General features: G+C 51.5%; 11 protein-coding genes and 1 non-coding gene across 12 annotated transcripts; 5 read left to right on the plus strand and 7 right to left on the minus strand.

The window, feature by feature from the left end:
• Positions 1-36: 36 nt before the first annotated feature.
• Positions 37-2088, minus strand: K489DRAFT_366287 (acetoacetate-CoA ligase; the record flags this gene model as incomplete). The annotated part of the gene is made up of 1 exon (XM_033602755.1): positions 37-2088. One exon carries the CDS (start codon positions 2086-2088, stop codon positions 37-39), a length of 2052 nt encoding a protein of 683 aa, XP_033464125.1.
• A 515-nt stretch (positions 2089-2603) lies between these two features.
• On the minus strand, positions 2604-2698 carry K489DRAFT_t5. The gene has a single exon. It is a non-coding gene; the product is annotated as a tRNA-Ser (tRNA).
• Positions 2699-2867: 169 nt separating this feature from the next.
• On the plus strand, positions 2868-3353 carry K489DRAFT_311465 (uncharacterized protein; the record flags this gene model as incomplete). The annotated part of the gene is made up of 1 exon (XM_033600782.1): positions 2868-3353. One exon carries the CDS (start codon positions 2868-2870, stop codon positions 3351-3353), a length of 486 nt encoding a protein of 161 aa, XP_033464126.1.
• A 580-nt stretch (positions 3354-3933) lies between these two features.
• K489DRAFT_310951 (uncharacterized protein) lies at positions 3934-5805 on the minus strand (the record flags this gene model as incomplete). The annotated part of the gene is made up of 1 exon (XM_033600745.1): positions 3934-5805. The coding sequence occupies one exon, from the start codon at positions 5803-5805 to the stop codon at positions 3934-3936; it is 1872 nt and encodes a 623-aa protein (XP_033464127.1).
• Positions 5806-7071: 1266 nt separating this feature from the next.
• K489DRAFT_348138 (uncharacterized protein) lies at positions 7072-8529 on the minus strand (the record flags this gene model as incomplete). Its single annotated transcript, XM_033602365.1, has 2 exons — positions 7072-7546; positions 7604-8529. The coding sequence occupies 2 exons, from the start codon at positions 8527-8529 to the stop codon at positions 7165-7167; spliced, it is 1308 nt and encodes a 435-aa protein (XP_033464128.1). The 3' UTR covers positions 7072-7164.
• A 672-nt stretch (positions 8530-9201) lies between these two features.
• Positions 9202-10323, plus strand: K489DRAFT_375178 (uncharacterized protein). Its single transcript, XM_033603631.1, has 2 exons — positions 9202-9934; positions 10073-10323. Exons 1-2 carry the CDS (start codon positions 9321-9323, stop codon positions 10293-10295), a joined length of 837 nt encoding a protein of 278 aa, XP_033464129.1. The 5' UTR covers positions 9202-9320; the 3' UTR covers positions 10296-10323.
• Positions 10324-12401: 2078 nt separating this feature from the next.
• Positions 12402-13124, plus strand: K489DRAFT_6385 (uncharacterized protein). Its single transcript, XM_033608790.1, has one exon. The coding sequence runs from the start codon at positions 12504-12506 to the stop codon at positions 12930-12932; it is 429 nt and encodes a 142-aa protein (XP_033464130.1). The 5' UTR covers positions 12402-12503; the 3' UTR covers positions 12933-13124.
• Positions 13125-13317: 193 nt separating this feature from the next.
• Positions 13318-13848, minus strand: K489DRAFT_366292 (uncharacterized protein; the record flags this gene model as incomplete). The annotated part of the gene is made up of 1 exon (XM_033602756.1): positions 13318-13848. The coding sequence occupies one exon, from the start codon at positions 13846-13848 to the stop codon at positions 13318-13320; it is 531 nt and encodes a 176-aa protein (XP_033464131.1).
• A 487-nt stretch (positions 13849-14335) lies between these two features.
• K489DRAFT_310822 (kinase-like protein) lies at positions 14336-15758 on the plus strand (the record flags this gene model as incomplete). Its single annotated transcript, XM_033600732.1, has 4 exons — positions 14336-14586; positions 14636-15275; positions 15328-15493; positions 15559-15758. 4 exons carry the CDS (start codon positions 14336-14338, stop codon positions 15756-15758), a joined length of 1257 nt encoding a protein of 418 aa, XP_033464132.1.
• A 79-nt stretch (positions 15759-15837) lies between these two features.
• Positions 15838-17316, minus strand: K489DRAFT_375182 (Fibrillarin). Its single transcript, XM_033603632.1, has 3 exons — positions 17174-17316; positions 17009-17118; positions 15838-16948 (listed from the first exon to the last, which is right to left on the minus strand). Exons 1-3 carry the CDS (start codon positions 17307-17309, stop codon positions 16214-16216), a joined length of 981 nt encoding a protein of 326 aa, XP_033464133.1. The 5' UTR covers positions 17310-17316; the 3' UTR covers positions 15838-16213.
• A 184-nt stretch (positions 17317-17500) lies between these two features.
• K489DRAFT_6442 (ribosomal protein L22) lies at positions 17501-18667 on the plus strand. Its single transcript, XM_033608795.1, has 4 exons — positions 17501-17618; positions 17685-17832; positions 17914-18101; positions 18155-18667. Exons 1-4 carry the CDS (start codon positions 17550-17552, stop codon positions 18314-18316), a joined length of 567 nt encoding a protein of 188 aa, XP_033464134.1. The 5' UTR covers positions 17501-17549; the 3' UTR covers positions 18317-18667.
• A 15-nt stretch (positions 18668-18682) lies between these two features.
• On the minus strand, positions 18683-19559 carry K489DRAFT_309635 (phosphoglycerate mutase-like protein; the record flags this gene model as incomplete). The annotated part of the gene is made up of 2 exons (XM_033600646.1): positions 18683-19465; positions 19524-19559. 2 exons carry the CDS (start codon positions 19557-19559, stop codon positions 18683-18685), a joined length of 819 nt encoding a protein of 272 aa, XP_033464135.1.
• Between the last annotated feature and the right edge of the window lie 34 nt (positions 19560-19593).

The following is a 19593-nucleotide window of genomic DNA, read 5'->3' on the forward strand; positions in this document are numbered from 1 at the left end:
GAAGCGCCGGATCGTTTGTGGGTGAATATTGTGGCCTCATGCATGGTCTACAGCCCATTGCCGGTAAAATTCCAAGCTGCTCGCATTCGCGACACTCGCAGAAGTCTTGACGTTCATGCCGCAAAGAATCTGCTTGACGGCGCCCTCGATTTTCTTGCCATTGGTCGTGACGGGAATCTCAGGAGTCTCGTCGATGATGCCAGGGACATGACGAGCCGACAGCTCCTTGCGCACGGTGGTCTTGATAGCTTGTACTAAGTCCTCGTTGAAAGGCATACCTTCTTTCATCTTCAGGAAGAGAACGACAGTCTCGTCCGAGTCCGTCTCTCGCCTCCGACCAATGCATAAACCATCCTCCACTTGGTCTGGGAAGTGCTTGAGGAGCGTGTTGTAGATCTCTGCTGATCCGAATCGGACGCCTGAGGGCTTCAGGATGCCATCAGATCGTCCAAGCATGACGAGACCGCCGGTCTGTGGATTGAATCGGACAAAATCGCCATGATGCCAAATGCCGGGGAACTCCTCAAAGTACGAAGACTTGTACTTCTTGGCCCCTTCTTTGCCCCAGAACATGACTGGCTGGCAAGGAAATGGTTTCACGCATACCAGATCCGCTGGTTCGCCGGATTTGCTCACATCTTTGCCCTGGAAGTCCCAAGCTTGACACGCCATTCCAAGACCAAGCACCTGAATTTCACCGGTGTAGACTGGATGAAGCGGACTAGGCGCTCCGAACAATGAGATGATATCAGTACCTCCGGTGATCGATCCAAGGTTGATTTGTCCGAATGCTCTGTAGACGTACTGGAAAGTCGATGGCGCTAGCGGTGAACCCGTGGAGTAAATTGCTTTGAGTGTTTTCAGCACCAAGCCGGCTTCCTTGGGCATAATAGTCTTTTGCTCGAGCACTGATAAGTATTTTGCACTGGTACCGAACTGGGTGATGCCGAGTTCGTCAATCAGCTTGGGCATGGCATAGTCATCTTTGACCGACACTCCGTTGTCGACATATTGAAAGGGAGATCCATCGTAGAGAATAAGTGTAGCACCAGCCGCAAGACCCGAAACAAGCCAATGCCACATCATCCATGTACAAGTCGTGAAATAGAAAAGTCGATCTCCCGGTCTGATGTCGCTTTGGATGATGTGCTCTTTCTTGTGTTGTATTAGAGTGCCGATTGCGCCGTGAACAATGCATTTCGGTGCGCCTGTCGTGCCGGAAGAGTAGAGAATGTAGACGGGATGGTCAGGTTCGAGTTGCTCAAAAAAGAGCTGCTCGGATTGCGCTGATGCAACTGTAAACTTGCTATATGTGATGAATCTAGTGTTGGCGAGAGCATCCGACCCTTCGACTTCGGTTGTCATCTGTTTCGATGTTTCGAATATGATCGCGGCCTTCAAGCTGGGCAATGACTCAACAATCTCCTTCACTTTGGGCAGAACCGGATGAGTCTTTCCATTATACACGACCGCATTGTCGCTGAAAAGCAAGACCGGCTCAATCTGGATCATGCGGTCGAGCACGGCTGTGACTCCAGTGTCTGGGCTCACGGCGGTCCAAATCGCACCTAATGAAGAGGCCGCAAGCATGGCGACGAGCGCATTTGTGTGGTTTGCAACGTATCCAGCTACTCGATCACCAGGTTTCACGCCCGCCGCTTGCATGCCTCCCTGACACGCTCGAACTTGTTCCCTTAGCTCTTTCCATGACACTGTCTCGCGCTCCGTCTCCGTAACCGCTATGACCGCAGGCGAATTCTCGTCGACTTTCACAGTCGGGAAGAGCAAGTTCTCGGCGAAGTTCAATTTCGCGCCTTGAAACCATGTCGGCCTAGGGAACATTGTCTTCTCGTCCGAGACTACTTGCGCATAATCTTGGGAAGTGCGAATACCACAGAACTGCCATACCTCGGCCCAGAACTCTGCAATCTGTTCCACACTCCATTGGTAGAAATCATCGTAAGTCTCAAAACTCTTGTTGTGTTTCGAATTCACCTTTTGCAGGAATTCCCACATCTTGGTCTCCCGCGGCGAAGGGTGTCTCCATAATTCCTCTGCGGTCGGGACAACGCTGCCATTGGCTGCCATTGTAAAGACGATAGCTCAGTGTGGTAATGCTGCGATGACGAGGGCCGCCTCGTATGAGGTGTCTAGGTCCAGTGAGGATCTACAAAATTGTCTAGGATGGTACTATGATATTCTTTTCAACATCTTCAATCCACGGCCGAAGGGGAGATTGGTGTCAGTGGGGTAACGGTCGTGTGTTACTACGGCATGATCTTCTTCCGATGTCGCCGGAGATCCAATGTTTCTTATGAGATCTGATGCATCAAGCGAGCATACCGATGACAGTTTTACAATGTGAATTGATGCATCATTGTGAGGATAAAGTTGCTTCTACGTGATCTCTATCAATCTTTCAAGCTTGGAGCATGCCAATGGCTACAACGTTGCGACACATTGTAAACATGCACCCCTCGGTTGATCCATCTCCAATAATAAATCTTCAAATTCAGGGTCGCAACCAAGCAAAACGAAACTCTAATTATCAATTCTGGTGATTGGTTCAAACTTCACAGATGGGACGTGAAATGCAAAAAGTTCGACGTTGGCAGGATTCGAACCTACGCCCCCGAAGGGAATTGATGACGGATGGAAGCATTCGAGTCAATCGCAGTAACCACTTTGCTACAACGCCAAAGACTTCACCAGGAGCAACAAGGAAAGTCTGGGAAGATTTGCATTCAATGTGTAATATATTCAGTCAGCAATATCGCAAAACGACATCGCCCTGATCATCGTCATCCACATCTCTCACACCATCTCCATCAAGTCCGACATTGCTATCGGCGGCATTCACTCACATCATGTCGACACAGCAGCTGCCGAAGCAGTCGCCTACCACCTCAGATGCCGAAAAATATGCCCAGGCGATGCGCGCCGCCGCTGTTCTGGCGGTGGTAGCCTGTCCCGTCGTCGCCCTTTTACCTCCTCGCAAACTCGACTTCTACACAGTTGGATTAATAGGGACAACGGTGTATGGTGCAAATCATCTGACCCGGGACTACACCGGACGTTCGCTATGGCAACACGCTACGCGACAGCAGCGCGAATCGCCTGGGCAAGCTGTGCCGGGCAGCCTCGTGGGTCAGCTTCAAACTCAAGCTCGGGGTGCTCAGAATGTTGAAGCACCGGTTGGCACTTTGGCCAGAAAACGGGAAGAGTGGAAGGCCGAACGGCAGAATGAAATCCAAGAAGAGCTTGAGGAGGGCAAAGGATTTGGAGATATGATTATGGATCAAATATGGGAGGTGTGGAACTGGGGCAAGCCGAAGCAAGACGAGCATGATTAGGAGGATTTGGATTTTGAGAACACTTCTTTGAAGATCTCCACTCCGAATTTGTCTCCCATCGCTGCAAGAGCGTCGCGACCATAACGGTACGTCGAGATGCCGGGTTTACAACGGAAGTACGTCGGTCGGAGCATGGACCGACCATCCACTCCGTGGCAAGAGCCGCGACAAGACACGGCGAAAATGCAGAGACAACTTCGACCGAGTTTGCAGCTCAACGCCTTGCGGGAATTCATGCTTTAGAGCAAACAACAGATCGTCTCTCCTCGGCTGCATGACTTCCCAAACTTCATCGATTGGCATTGCGTTTCAACATGACCCAAAGCGAAGACAGGCGTCATCAAGGAGAACAGCCTCAGTAAGCAGGAAAAAGTCGACTGAAGTACTGTGAACCATGTACAGTACGGTGGTGTATAACTATATCCCGGAACATAGAGGGCGGATATCGAATGCGGTTTTGCGCAAGGAATAGAACATTTGTATCGACAGCAATTGAAACCACCAATGGTTACTTATTCATCATCATATTTCATTCCTTTAGATCTATAACGTGTTTTCATCTACAGGGAGCGTGAACGGCTTACAGCTTGGCGCCGGTGACACGGTACTGTCCGGTTGCAGTGTTGTTGGTGATGTTGGTTTGGGTGACCAGACCGCCCTTCAAGCTACCACTCTCGACAATGCCGCCACCCACCGGCCTCTGCAGCCTGTTCTCGCCGCTCTTGACAGTAAAGTTGGCGAGCGAGATCTCATCCGCATTGGCGTTCTTGATGTTTGGGATACCGAAGAAGGATGCATTGACCTCGTCGTAGCCGATCTGTAGCTCAAAGTACCCACGGTAGTACAGATCTTGCCATTGGAGCTCCTCGTTGGCGTTGGTGAGTGCTCGGGAAAAGTTGTTCGCTGCGGCAATGGTGATGTTCTGTCCGTAGGGGCACGGCGACGTAACGGCTGATCCAGCAAACTCTACACCCAGAGCACCGTTACCAGCGCTGCTGCTGTAGTTGGAGTTGCCCAGCCAGACGAGATCCGAAACCCATGACGCGTGGCTGTCACCGGAAATCACGATGTTGTTGCCGATGTTGTTGTTGGTGAGGTGGCTGAGGGTACGGTTGCGGTTCGAGAGGTAGCCATCCCAAGCGTCCACGTCGAACGGGGAGACATTGCCATACGCAACAGACTCGTTCACGCGTGAGAACACAGTCTGAGACCCAATCACTCGCCAGCGTGCACCACGGTTCGCAGATGCACTAAGTTGGTTGTAGAACCAGTTCTCCTGGCGAGAACCCATCATGCTTCGACCAGCATCGTTGGCAATGCCATCAATGTACTCGGTGTTCCAGTAGAGGTCGGTGATAGAGCGGTCGTACTGGCGAGTGTCGAGCATGATCAGATCGAAGAGCGAGCCGATCTGGAAGCTTCGCCAGATCCGGAGGTTGTCGTCCATCTCAACTTGACGGATCGGCATCCATTCGAAGTACGCACGAACCGCGTTCATCTTGCGTTGGTCAACAGATACACCGCCGTCGGCAACGAAGGAGGCCTCGGTGTTGTTGAGCTCTGAGGCGCCATCACGGTAGGTGTTGTCGGCCACTTCGTGGTCATCCCACACGGGGATCCATGGGTAAGTAGCATGCGAATAAAGTAGATCCTGGTCAGTACGGTAGTTGGCTAGACGTTGGCGGTAATCGTAGAGGGTGTAGATGATATGCGCAGGTTGCGGAACGCGGTTGATGCCATTTCCATAGCCATAGTCACCATTGCCAGCATACTCGTAGATGTAGTCTCCGAGGTGGATAACGTAGTCGACACTGTCTTTGCGGACCGGGTTACCGTAGGCATTGAAGTAGCCGAACGGGAAGTTGCTGCAGCTGTAAATTGCCAAGCCGACCTTGGCGGCGTAGTCGGTGGGGTAAGGTGTGGTCTTGGTGCGTCCGAGGGGACTTGTGTTGTTGCTTCCACAGATGTTGAACTGATAATAGTAGCGAGTGAAGGCAGTCAGGTTCTTAGCTTCGACCTTGACGGTGAAGTCAATGTCGCTAGAGGTGTACGCAGTGCCCTTGCTCTCGACGCGCTTGAAGTCCTTTGTTCTCGAGACCTTGAACTCAACGCAGACAGGTGCCGTGGAGACCTGCGTAGGCCCATGCCAGTACAACGGAACATAGCCAGAGACAGTGGTGTTGGAGTCGACGCTGTGGTTGGTGTATTCGACCGGGGCTGCTCGTGTCCACAGGATGACGGAATTCGGGTAGGGATCACCACTGGCTACGCCATGTGTGAAGGACAGCTGAGACGCATTGAATTTGCGATCAGGTGTGTTACGCTTGTTGACCTTGTGCAACGAGATGCCGAGTCCTGGATGGTGCTCGGATGGAGAACGGTAGTTGATGTTCTGGGTCCAGCTGGCTACTGCCAATGTGGCCAAAGCAAGCTGCGCGGCGAAGACCTTCATTGTCGCGACAGGCGAAACCAAACAATTTCGGAGGAGCGGTCGGAGATGAATCGTACGGCACAGAGGACTACATATATACTACTATATGTGCTTCAGCGAAGCCACATGGGTGTCCAACTTCGCTGTTGGCATAGCTCCGAGACTGGAGATCAATGGCAATGACATACATGGCAGTGAGAAGCTTTTCTCGAAGCGCTCCTAGCGAATCAGGAAGAAGCCATTTTGCATGCTCAACAAAGCTTAACGAGGAAAACGCGGCTGTGCTGTATATGGAAGGTGAGCTCTCCGAAGGCCGGGACATCCACGACAGGCTTGCATTCTTCGCTGTGGGCTGCTGACGCTGATGACGGCAGATGGATCGGATTTTGCGCCTCGGCTTGATTCATCTTTTGCGCTGAATATCTGCCCGCTCTGACGGTTTGTCTCATGGCGACCTCAACTTGGCCTGCAATTTGACAAGACGCCGAGGACCTTATACGAAGCGAGTAACAGTCTTGAGCCGGTGCATAGTATTTGTGGGCTGTTGGGATCAATGAAATATGATACACGGCAGTTACATCAATCAGCCTTGCTCGGGAGCTTCAGCTTGTATGTCCGTGTGGGAGTATAAGTATTCCAAGGTTGTTTCACGAGGAAGTATACAGCCGTGATAACCCACGTGCACCGCCTAACGCGACGTGGTTGGCCGCACGCAACCCACGATTGTCGTTGAGCGCATGCAGGCACCTTTCTTCTTCAACGTGGGATGTTGGCTCCGCAGACTGCTATGTAATCAGCAGCCCAATGATGAAATAGATCGCGATCTGAACATCTCGCTTGCATCCAGAACTCCGATGAACCAGACGGGCTTCTGCGGAAACACGTCGAGTCGGCACGTGGCGGCAGCGTGTGCTTGGGAACAACCCTACCTCGCCACATACCAGTATCGCCTTTTCCGTACCTACCTAGGTATTCTTCACGTACAGTGCATGTTAGATTCATGTTCAAAAATGTGACCACTGCAAGGATTATGCGGCATATATGCATTGGAAACGTCATCGTCCGCTTTATTCAATTTTCGTTGGGCTTGCATAGATCGGCTATCCATTGGACCTCACTACGTTGGGTGTGCTTTCCAGGGTATCATGATGTCTCACGACGGCTCTGTTCTATTGTAGTCGTGCACACACGGGCCGTAAAGGCCACGCATCGCCCGTCAGTATACGTGTTTACCTGCATTCGTGAGCTCAACGGTGAGCGTGCCTCGTGAAGATTTTAAAATTGAATGAAGAGAAATGTACGCATATCACATCGGTGGCATAAAGACAAAGACTGCTGCAGCGAAATAGACCATAGAACCAGCGTATACGTTCCGGACGATCACCTGCTTCGGTTCTCCACACCTAATACACCTGTACCCTTTCCATGCAGAGAGTCGCCCACGCGGTCTGCAAACCCTTTCAGACCCGATCCCGTTGACCTCTTGCGAGCGGACCCGCTCTTCACCTTTGTTGTAGGCACGCGCTTGGTGGTATTAATCACTTCACTCGACAAAGCTTTTGAGGTAACGACCGTCGTGGTTGGTGACTTGGTCACATTGGCGTTGCTGGCCCCGCCGACTGGCGCTGAGGTAGCTTGTGCGCGCTTGCTCTTCAGGCTGCCGCCGGTCCATTTGGTACCCAGCAAAGTATCCCAGAAGGTGAAGAATGGCTGCGAGAAATTATTCTTGATACCAGCTAGCTGATGATGAATGTCATGGTATCTGGAAGTGATGTCAGCGATCGTGTTTCCTGTTACGCGGAAACCATGCTCCTCATACCCTGCATTGTTGCTTGTAATATGCTGCAGAGGATCCCATGGGAACGAGTATCCGCAGTGGTCATCGACTGTCTTGATCGTTGAAGCCGTGAAGAAGATCATGGATTGGCGGACTGTCATTCCGGATATCAAATAAGCCACACCAGTGCCCAGCGTATCCAAAAGAAAGCCCTCGACCGGGTGGTTATAGAGTGCACCATATGCGTATGGCACATAGAGACGATGATGGCGGCTGTGAAATGTCGTGTAGAGCCATTTGTTCATGTGCATTGCCCGATGCAAGAAGTATTGCCAGGTATCGACAACGGCTATTGCCACGAAAAACTGGAATGCAGGAACCAAAGCATGGTGTACAATCTTTGCTGCGACGAGTTCCCATGGAGCAAATGCCGGTGCTGCATGTCCTTCGCCCGATGACCATACGACTTGAACAAGATCCGGGTAAAGACCTCCGGCGAGCACACCGGCCAGTGCAGGGTTCGATGATCCCAGATTACCGGCCAGAGATTTGGCGTCCACTCCGACAGTGGCCAGCACCATCGGGACGGCCTTTTGCGCTAGCCTTATCTTCTGCGCCCACCACGCGATATCATACTCTTGTTTGCCATACATCGGCGTTCCATCAATATATGCCAGCGCGATTCCAAATATAGTCTGCACAATCTGCTGCACGACTACGTCGCGGAAAACATCCCATCGGCTGACCCGATTTCGACTTGACACCTCCGTGGGTGTATGGAGTCGATATTGTGGGAAGAGGTCAAGTTCGTCGATCACGTGAAAGATTCCCGACACAACCCAATAGGCGATAATCGGAAGAGCAAGCGTCAAGTATTCATCTGGTAAGCCGGGAATAAGTGGTGGGAGGGGCTTTAGAGTGTATGCTGGAAGAGGAGGTAATTCGGAATAAGTCGCGTTGGATGCCATTTCTGGCTCTCGTCGCACGGCGTGAAGTCAAAATGATGTTTTCATGCACCAACAATGAAGGCGTGTTGAAGCGGCGATGCGAGACGTGAGAGTCCTGGCAGTATGTGTGATGCGGAACAATGATTGATGACGAAGAGTCGTTTATTCTGCACAAGTAGGGAGGTTCGGAGGGCGATGTTCGATGGCAGGCGATATGATGATGGTGACGGCAGTCGGCTATGATTGCGTATTGTTGAAGAAGGAGTGGATAGAGGTCAGATGCTTGTTGCTGAATATTATTAGAATTGTGAAATAGGTAAGAGAGCGTGGACAGGCACAGAAGTCGGTTGTTGGTGTGAAGAAGAGGAGAAGCGAGGCCGGCCAGCGACAACAACGGAGCAAATGCTGAGAGTTTGCCCGTTCCAGCCTGGCGTCGCCCAGGGTCGATATAACACGCCAGAAGCGATAGCGTCTCGTCACGTCTCGCCGGCTGGCCGGGTGGCGAACTCGGTGGATTGCCCGTTATCGATTGTCACATGTCTGCCAACGCCTTCAGGGCTGCCGTGCTGTGTGTCTCGTGCGGCGGTCGTGGACGTCAGGATATTCGTCATGTTGCACCAGGGTTGTACTGTATACAGCACAGTGCAGCGCAATGCCGTATGTACAGTTACAGTAGGTAGTTTCTGGCGACATCAGTCTTCACCTTCAAGCTAGTCCATCTCGAATACTTGGTTTTCTTCACGTTGCGGCAGATCGATTACGCTTATTATAACTATCATCTTCGACCTCGCCACCGCCGGAAAACTACTCTGATGGCGACTAATAGCAACGCCTGTGCTACTTGCGCCGCGGCCTTTGGTCGTCCATCTGATCCAATACAAGAAAAGACTCTTCTACCAGGAAGAGATTTATTATGTTGTGGCCGTGCAATTTGTTCCAAGTGCCTCAACCAGAATAAACGTTACGAAACCTATTGCCCGTATTGTCAAATCACAACAGCGCCATCACCCTTACCACAAGGCTTGCGCGATCCACCTCCATATTCAATATCCTCTCAGGCCCCGCCCGCAGGAATCGATCACGGCGAACATGATGAACCACCGGCGTACAACGACCATGGTTCTTCAAATTCAATTGTGACCGACCAAAAGACAATGGCAGGATCAATGCCAGACGTCCTCCACTTCTTAGCTCCGAATGATACTATGCTTTCGTTGTCGCTTGCCTATGGTGTTCCGATTGCGGCACTGAGAAAGGCAAACAACGTTTTCGCTGATCATCTTGTCCAAGGAAGGAAGACAGTCATCATTCCTGGCGAGTACTACAAGGGTGGCGTGTCCTTGTCACCTCAACCAATCGAGGGTGAGGAAGAAGAGATCAGGCGTAATAAAGTTCGACGTTGGATGGTGGCATGCAAAGTGGCAGAGTAAGTTCCCGCTCAGTCTTGCACCTTATCAAAACTACATGCGATCATTGGCGCCGTCTGCTATTGCTGTGCTTGACGGCGTTCAACGTACCAAGCTGATCAATTTGTGCTGACTTGCAGTGTCCCACCATCACTCAGATACGACGTTGCTCTGCTCTACCTCAACCAGGAGGAATGGCATTTGGATGCTGCAATTGACGCGTATCGAGATGACGAGAGATGGGAGAGGGAACATCCGCTAGAGGGCTCCAAGAAGACACGACGAGGCGGCGGCAAGGCTGCACAATCAGCTGGGATGAGGCGATTCGTCGGATCCGGCGGTAGTGTAGATAACGTTGGTCGCAATAGAAGCAACAGCTGAGAGCTGCAATACAAGCATTTAGAACCTCCTCTGTGATCAGCAATCGCGTTGTGTGAAATGTTTCACGTATCATCGCGATGCTCTTGGTGAAATTGAAACACACATTTGCGAGCATATGTGGGCTCAAGAACCTGGCTGGGTTGCAACAAGTTATCCAGCTTCACCTTCTTAGCACTCAGACTTCACTACCAGGCATTACATGATATGGGAAATTGCATCACCTATTCTTGATACCGAAAAGAGGCATACCTAGCGCCTCCAAGACTCGTTAGTGACTCAGCACTCAGCACTACACTCGATGACAAAGCAGCTGAGGAAAGTCAATGGCAGATCAACATAAGGCGGCGTACAGAAGTCAAGGTGCCTAGTACAGCTGAATGTAGCCACTCATTGTACCCGTGATCAATGGCAAGCACATTCAAGGGATGAGGAGCGTCGATCGCAGACAATTGAGCACGCTCCCAGACACTTAGGACAGATGCATCCTTTGGGTCGATAACAGGGTCGCCATCGACCATTGGTTTTGTCCCATGCAGCAATGTCAGCAGTCATCTTTCAGGACAACAATGGAGCGTCTACTCACGAGCAAGTTTGGAGTGCTCGTGAGTCAATTTGTGCTAATCATACGTGTTTACCTACCTAGGTCTACAAATTATTACTGTCATAAAAAGAAGCCCTGAGTCTGTTCTACCTCGATTGAGACTTCTGGAGTACAGTAGGGGAAGAGGTTGCACGTTATTGAACTCACTTCGCACGGAGATTCAGCGCTCACCTGGGCACGCTCGATCTCACCTTCGACTACATTGGACGGCTTTGCAGCTATGATCACACATTGTCAACATTCGCTAATAACTCCGCTGCGGTCTAGGACGAGCCTGATGATCATCCTCGTCGTCCGCTATGGCAACTGTCAGACTAACCACGCGCTTTCAAACCAAAACATACTCGATTCTTTCAACGTTTGCTGCAATCAATTGGCACAAAGTCGTACAGTGGCTGCCCAAGCCTGGGCCGCAGGTCCAGGCAAGGGAATTCACTGTGCAACAACACCTACCCTTTTCGATCTCGCACACTATGTAGATTGCAACAGAATCAGCAGCAAAACAACCGGGGAGGTTGGCGCAATGGTACGCGTTGGTTTTCGTCCGACCATTTCTTCCAAAAGAGAACGGCAAGCAAGGCCTTGTGGTGAGCTTGTCAAAAGAGCAAAAATAGTTGCGAGAAGCAAGGGGCTGATTGCAGAATGTCAGAACATATCTGAGATATGTCAAAGGAGAATGAGTGAAACTCACCTCGAACCCTCAACCTTTGGTGCATTCTGAACCGAAAACCAACGCGCTACCATTGCGCCAACCTCCCCGGTTGTTTTGCTGCTGATTCTGTTGCAATGTACATAGTGTGCGAGATCGAAAAGGGTAGGTGTTGTTTTTGGCGGTGGTGTGAGCTTGGCGTTCAACAGGCGTCGGACAGGCGTGAAATGGTGGGGTTCTGGATTGCCGCGTGAAATCCGTGGGGCACCTACAGTGAAAGGGTGCAATCTGCATCTGGAGGCGAGGACCATGGCGTCCTACCTACTGTAGGTAGGCTGAGTGCAGCCGACTTCGGATTTGCCCCCTTGCGGTAGCACGCTAAGACGGAGCTCAGCCCGTATAGAGAGGGATCGGTTGAGGCACTCCGACGGCCTTGTCAAAATGACCTGGTGTCACACTCTCCCTCACAAAGTCCCAAGGTCCCAGTATTACAAAGCAGCATAAGTAGAAGCTGGTGCGAACGAATGTTGTATTAGTCATCAGCAAGCCGAGCTTCAGATTAGTCATCGAAGTGCACGTCCGGGAGCCAGACTAGTGGCGGTCGCGACATATTCTATTGATCGAAGGAATGTATTCGTGAAGGGAGTGCAGTCATCATATTTGTGCTACATGATGCCGTTTCACTCGGATCTTACCCCATCTGCCTCCTAGCGAACTGTTACTCGGACGGTGGTTTTCGAGCTTGGATCGCATAGTCTCGCCTCCACTTGTCTGCGACACGTTCACAATACTAGTATGTGAACAATGAGAAGGTGCTGGAACGACGGGATGATGTTATGACTGAAGAGCAACTCTGGCTGCTTCTACGCTACTACCTATGACCAGAGCTGCTTGGCTCGAGACCGAAGCGTTGTGAGCTTTGACTGCTTGCTGCACCGTCTTCGGAGCTTCAATTGATATGCTTGCCATCTCGATCGGCACGTCTGCCATAGCGGCCCTCTATTCACGCTTATCGGTCTCAGTGTTCAGTGCGGTAGAAGCTCCATCCTTGATGGTCGCTTCAATCGGTGCGGCCGGCGCCGCGTCTCACTTGACCTCCTACCCTGGCCTGGATGCAGCCTGCTCGCCTTCAGTCCCTTCGATCGGTGTAGCGGTCTGTGGCCGTACGGTTGTTGCGCTCGCGCGTTCAGCAACGGTATCTAACGCGCTCAGCATCATTGCGTGGAAATTTGCGGTTACCTCGAAATCTTCAGCTTCGAGCTCTTGCTCAGACTTGATCTTTCCAGCGGCGGGCTATTGCTCGAATTTGGCCTTTTCGGCAGCGAGCTCTTGTTCAAACTTGGTCTTTTCGGCTGCTCTTTGCAGGCGTTCGAAATTCCGTGGTTAAAGCACAGTTCCTTTCTTCGAGATGCTTCTTTCACTGCTAGTGAACCGGTGATGGAGCTCTCCCACTTTTCCATTCTGGCGTATTTGCATCACAACAATGGGAAAGCGGAAGGAGTTTCTGCCTTGATCGGAAAGGCTTAGATCGGCACCAGGCTCCCAAGTCACCAGCCATGCCATTCATTGGAATGATTGTGACATTCGATAGCGTGCTTCACATACCACTGAGAAGTTGACATTATCAACAATACCTCGCTCGGTTGATATCATATATCACACGGCTCTCGCACGGTAGATTGCAGCACTTCGCAGCACTTCGAACAACAGTGAAAATGCCACTAAGCGACGAAGGGTATGCTTGATACCAATCACCTTAGCAGATGTGCCTCTCAGCGCCAGTAAATCAGCACGGGGTTATTGTGTTTGGTCAAATGCGATAACCTCTCGGGACGCGATTGTGAACCTTTCCGAAGTTGATGAGCAGCGATAATCGCTGTAGCAACATCTCCGTATTTCATGCCATCAGGATAGATACGTCTGCAGTATGATGTCGAAGCATCGCCAGTAGCGATAAGAGAAATTGTTGCCGGTGGCTGAGACACGAACATGTCCTGCCAGGATTGAGCGACCCCATTCAAAGTGCTGGCCCATAGCTTTTCAACGTCAACGCGCACCGTAATCGTCCCTTTACGCATGCCGGGCAAGCGCTGGAAGAAGTCTGGCGCCAAAGGGTTCGCAGTTTGTTCGCATGAGCTGTCTGGTTCGAGGTACAGCTTCCTTCGAAGGGCCCTGGACGTTCTGATTGTGTTGTATATCGTTTTATTGACTTGTTGTAACCTGACGATGTCCGCCGTGCTTGCGCATAGCAAGATGAGCTCCGCGAGCTCTGGCACGCCAAAGACCTGCTCCGCCAGCGACATAACGAGGAATAGGCGCGGCGTTGGTAATGAACGTCAGACCTTCGTCGTGTAGTCGATGTCCTGCGCAAAATCCCTCTACGCGATAGAAATCTGCAAATATGAGCAGAACTCCTTACCGACATCGAAGAAGTCTAGAGCAGAGAGGGTAGGCGACATGTAGAGCTCTGTTGCACGGCATGTCGTCTGCGGAGCTAACGCAATCAGGCATCTCCTATCGGGTCGTCTCGTCGGCCATGTCCTTCTCGAAGAATGGAGATTGAAGCATATTATCATTACTTCGAAGGTTTTATATTTAGTTCTAGGAAAGGGACGAAAGATTCTCCAAACCTTTGAGGTTTTTGGTTTCTGGAAATTTGTAATTGACCTCTTTGAACTCATTGCGCAACGGATCGGCCGCAGATGATAACGCCAAATATGGATTGTGCTGCGTCGTTTCCATAGTCCGCAAATCAGCTGACGGGCAAACTGCTCATGAAGCTACCCGACAATGGCGAGCTCATTGCTTCGCCAAGCATGGCTGCCACTGCTTCGCCGCTCATGGAAACCTTTGGCATTCCCGAAAGATGGCATACAATGGATTCCACGCGGGCAGAAGGTTGAAGAAGAAACAAATCCTGATTACATGGCAATACGCTACTTTCCCGTACAGATTGGAGACACTCTCAAAGACCGCTACCAGATCGTCGGCAAATTAGGATTCGGGACCACATCGACTATTTGGCTCGCTCGTGATCTCGAGTAAGTTGTCAATCCATGCATCCTCTAATCTATCGCTGATCGATTCTAGTCAATGCCGCCATGTCGCGCTCAAGATCTATATCCGTTCCGCATCCCTTCAGAACAAGTCCAGCCCAGAACTGGGCGTTTATAAATGCATCGAAAAGTCATCGAGATCGCATCCAGGGCGGCAAGCCGTTCGCGCGCTTCTTGATGAATTTACCCTAGATGGGCCTGATGGACAACATCAATGTCTTGTGCACGAGGCCCTTTGGGACAGTATGAGGGGATTGAGATATCGTAATCCTGTGGCAAAGCTGCCCACTATTATCGTTGCTACCATGCTGAGGCGAGTGTTCCAGGCGCTGACACTTCTTCGTGAGGAATGTCGTGTAGCTCATACCGATCTCAAGGAAGACAACATCCTCATCGGAGCCGATGCGTCCATGTTGAAGGAATTTGAAGATGCGGAATTAAGGCAGCCCAGTGCAAGAAAGGAAGTCGACGGCAGAGTCGTCTATCTATCTCGTGAGATGGGCATGCCCAAGGATGCCGGCATACCTGTTCTGTGCGATTTCGGCTCATGCGTGCCGCTCGATGACGGCATCGAGCATCGCGAAGACATCCAACCTGATATCTATCGTGCTCCAGAAGTCATACTCGATGTACCCTGGACATACAGTGTCGACATTTGGAACGTGGGCTGTGTGGTGAGTATGTAAACGATGTCATATTGATTTCAGTGCTGAGTACCATCCGCAGGTATGGGATGCTCTCCAAGGCGAGCATTTGTTCACCGGTATAGACCCAGAGACTGGAAAGTACCGGGGTCGTGCCCATATCGCTGAGATAATTGCCCTTCTTGGACCACCTCCAGAGGATCTGCTCGCTCGCGCCGACTTGAGAAGAAAATTCTTCTCAGAACACGGTATGTAATCCTCGGTTTACTCGTTATGTCACTTGGTCTTTCTCTGACAACTCAATGGTACACAGGCGAATTTTCTGCCGGCATTCGTCTCCCTGCATCAGAGCCGCTCGAGCAGCGCGAGACATCCTTGTTAGCAGAAGGTGATGCTGAGGATAGAGCATACTTCTTGCGTTTCATGCGGAGAATGCTTCAGTGGGAACCGGAGAAACGCAGCACGGCTCGCGAACTAGCAGAGGACGAATGGATCATCAAGAACTCGACATGATACGGCGTGCGCATTCATCCATGTACAACGGCATTGTATCGTAGAAATCATTCATGTAGATTTTGTTACGTGGGCTCAGGCGTGCTTAGTAGCTTGACCATGGTGATGATGCTGGAGCGTACAATAGACACAAGGCATATATCGGGATTGTTTTTCTGCACGTTGGAGAGTCATGACTGGCTGTCCTGTCCTCAAGCCTCCCATTTTATGCGCGAGTCCGTAGCAAACAAGAAATACATGGACTGAAAAATACACATCTTCGATTCTGCGACATTGTACAAATAATCGTGAGGCTCAACACATGGTTGGTCTCGCGTTGAACACGGCAATCGTGCATCCTTGATTGGATACATATCTGCAAGTCCTCCCACACTAGTATGAGAGCGCCATATTTCGCCTGAACGCCAAGTCCCTTAAGCCCGAATCATATCACAAACAGTGGCCGAAGAACAGATTTATGCTGACCGTTCGTAGATACCGACAACCATGGCGTGATCACGCTCGAACGGCTCAAGCGTCAGTTGTTCTTTGGGCTTGATCCTCTCTTCTCGGAGCTTGACAACTTCACGTGCGAAGACTGCCTCTGGCGCAGCAGTGCTGTCGATACAATTGGCCTTGATTGACACTACGACACCGCCGCCAACCTTGAGGAACTGGTGGGCATTCAGTCCGACAATACGTGCTTGATCGGGCTGAGCAACGTCGGCAAAAATGCAGTCAACCATGCTGACCAGCATACGGTACTTTAGCGGGTGACGGGCGTCCTCGATGATAGGAATGACGTTGGTGCGGTGGGTGGCCATGTTGATGAGATCGCGACCGGATCGGTGAGAAAATTCAACGGCGAAGACAGTGCCAGTAGGCCCGACAATGTCGGCGACGTGCGATACTGATGTTCCGGACGCAGCGCCAAGGTACAGAACCTTGCTGCCAGGCTTCATGTGAATGTTCTCCAGACCACCAAGGATACCAGCAGCCAGCTTCGAACGGAAAGGGTTCCAAACGCGGTACTCGGTTTTGATGACTGCAGGAGCGTCGCCATTGGCACCAGTGCCTGTGCCTGGGGTGTCAAGGACAATGCGCTTCTCTCCGTAGACGGCCTCGCCGGGTGTCAAGTTCTTGGTGACAAGCAAATCTTCCTTGCCACGGGCAACAAAGACACCAGCATGTCGGTGAGGCTCGATGATGACCTGAGCGCACCACAATCAGTTTTGTGTTCCGGTCTCGTAGAATTGATCGCCTTGACAAACCTTTTGTCCTCCCTTTGCACCTGCACCTCCTCCTCGGCCGCCGCGAGGAGCACCTCTGCCACGAGGTGCGCCGCGACCTCCTCCACGTCCACCTCGATCACCGAAACCGCCTGAGAAATGTCAGTCTGCCGTCGCACAGATTATCAATGGCTGTCGGATGCCTACCTCGACCACCGCCTCGTGCTCCGCCGAATCCACCACCACGACCACCTCGGTCGCCGAAGCCACCACCGCGACCACCACGTCCACCACCTCGACCTCCTCGGTCACCGCCGCCACGTCCGCGTGGAGTAAAAGCCATTGTATTGTGATGAGCTGCTTCAGATAGCGAAATTATTGTATGGCGCAAATCTGAAGACTAGCTTGCTGAAGATTTTCAAAAAATGAGCTTTGAGACGCGAGAGCTTGTGAGCAAGGCAGGTAAGCCGAGCACATCGGAAGTCTTGGCACCCACTAGCTTTTCGCGGCTGCCACAGCGCATCACTTTCAATATTGAAGATTGTCGAAACACGATTTCGCATCACCAACCACAAACGATAAGATGGTCCGATACGCTGCCACCGCCATTGAGAATGGAAAGAGCGCCCGCTCGCGGGGTTCTTACCTTCGCGTACGTGACAATTGCCATCGACAAATTTCCACGATTGCGGACGTGTAACTAAAATTTCGCGAACAGGTCTCTTTCAAGAACACTCGCGAGACCGCCCAGGCCATCAACGGCTGGAAACTCGAGCGCGCCAAAACCTACCTCGACAATGTTCAGCAAAAGAGCGAGGCTGTGCCAATGCGGAGATATGCCGGGAGCACTGGCCGTACTGCCCAAGGTATGTACGAAGCCCATCGTTGATGAGGCAGCCATGTGCGAGGATGCATTTGAGGAATAAAATATTGATGGGAAACCACAGGAAAGCAATTCGGTGTTTCCAAGGCCCGATGGCCCGTCAAGTCGGCTGAGTTCTTGCTCGGCCTTTTGAAGAACGCCGAGGCCAACGCCGACACCAAGGGACTGGACACCAGCAACTTGATCATCAAGCACATTCAGGTCAACCAGGCCCCTAAGCAGCGCCGCCGCACATACCGTGCCCACGGTAGAGTACGTTCTGAAACGTCAAACTTCTTTGTGCACCTCTGTTAACTTTATATCAGATCAACCCTTACATGTCCAACCCATGCCACATCGAGTTGATCCTGACCGAGGGCGAGGAGGTCGTCCAGAAGGCTGCCCAGGCCGTTGAGCGTGCCGACGGTCAGCACTTGAACTCAAGGCAACGCGCCCAGCGTCTGCGCAAGGCTATCACCTCTGCGTAGAGGATTGAGTTGAACTTTTGACACGGGAGTTGGTTCATTGGACGGTTGGCGCATGTGGTCGCATTCACATCATCGGCGGATTCGCGATAACGATACCAAATCATGTTCTTACGATCCAGCCGCCTGTTTCCTGACGGGTATTTGCTGTACAGATCAATGATTATAATGGCATCAAAATTCATCAATCACAATTTCCAATCGTCTTTACCCGACTCAACCACTGCACTTCCTTGAACGGCATCTTTTGCTGCATTTGCGGCATCGTTGAACGCGTTAGGGTTGTGAAGAAAATCTTCGTCGCCCGAAAATCGCCTGCAAACGTGAATGAGTCTATGCTGTACTGTGAAAACTTCGTGGTTGGAATACTCACCAGCCTCGCTCCGCACCGCCTGCCAGAAAGGAACAATCGGCGTTGACTGAGCAGTCCCAGCCACCCGCTATTCCAGCACCATTCTTCCAACCTATGTTTGGAATCTGCTCTGGCGTATCTGGGCTCCATGATGAATCAGGGATCGATGCATTTTTCTCCTTTGTACGTCTATCAAACTTGCTGAAGCTGCACGTGTAGCATTGAAAGTCATCCGCTGAGATATCTTCGGGCATGCGACCGGTCAAGACCCGACCCAATGCGATCATTGTTGCAGCGTGACAGCAGATCAGTAGGGCCTTGGGGCCGTTGGGGTCCGTGTCTGCTCGGTGAATGAGATGTTGCAGACAGTAAGCCAATCGTTCGTGCAATTGAGGGATACTCTCGCCCTTTGTAGAAGGAGTGATGATCGGCTCAGCGTCTGTTTCGAGGTGCTCAAAATGTCGCCGCAGCTCCCCGATCGGTGCAGGCGACGGGTGGTCGAATCGTGCTAAGCCATAGAATTCTCCCACTCCGCGCTCGACGTGCACTCGAATCTTGTCTTTGCCATCTCGAGCGACGCGAGCCTTGACGAAGGGGAGAAGCGTCTGGAGACAACGATAGAACGGAGAGCTGTAGATAAGGTCGACGGGCGGATCCACTTTCATGAGATGGTCACCAAGCTGTTGAGCTTGAAGTACGCCATAGCCAGCGAGCGCTGGGTCCGATGGGATTCCTGTGGGAGATGGAATGTTTGCTCGATATGTGCCGGTTGCAGGGTCAACGACCCAATTGGATCGGAACTGTACACATCGTCAGTCCTCTTTATAGATGCACAAAATCGGAATTGCCCTCACTTACCCCATGACGCACAATATAGATGACTTCCAGCACCATTATGAAGCAGCGTATGTGAAAACAGAATTATCCT

This window comes from Dissoconium aciculare (genome assembly GCF_010015565.1).
Source record: "Dissoconium aciculare CBS 342.82 unplaced genomic scaffold K489scaffold_1, whole genome shotgun sequence".
NCBI classification, from domain to species: Eukaryota; Fungi; Ascomycota; class Dothideomycetes; order Mycosphaerellales; family Dissoconiaceae; genus Dissoconium; species Dissoconium aciculare.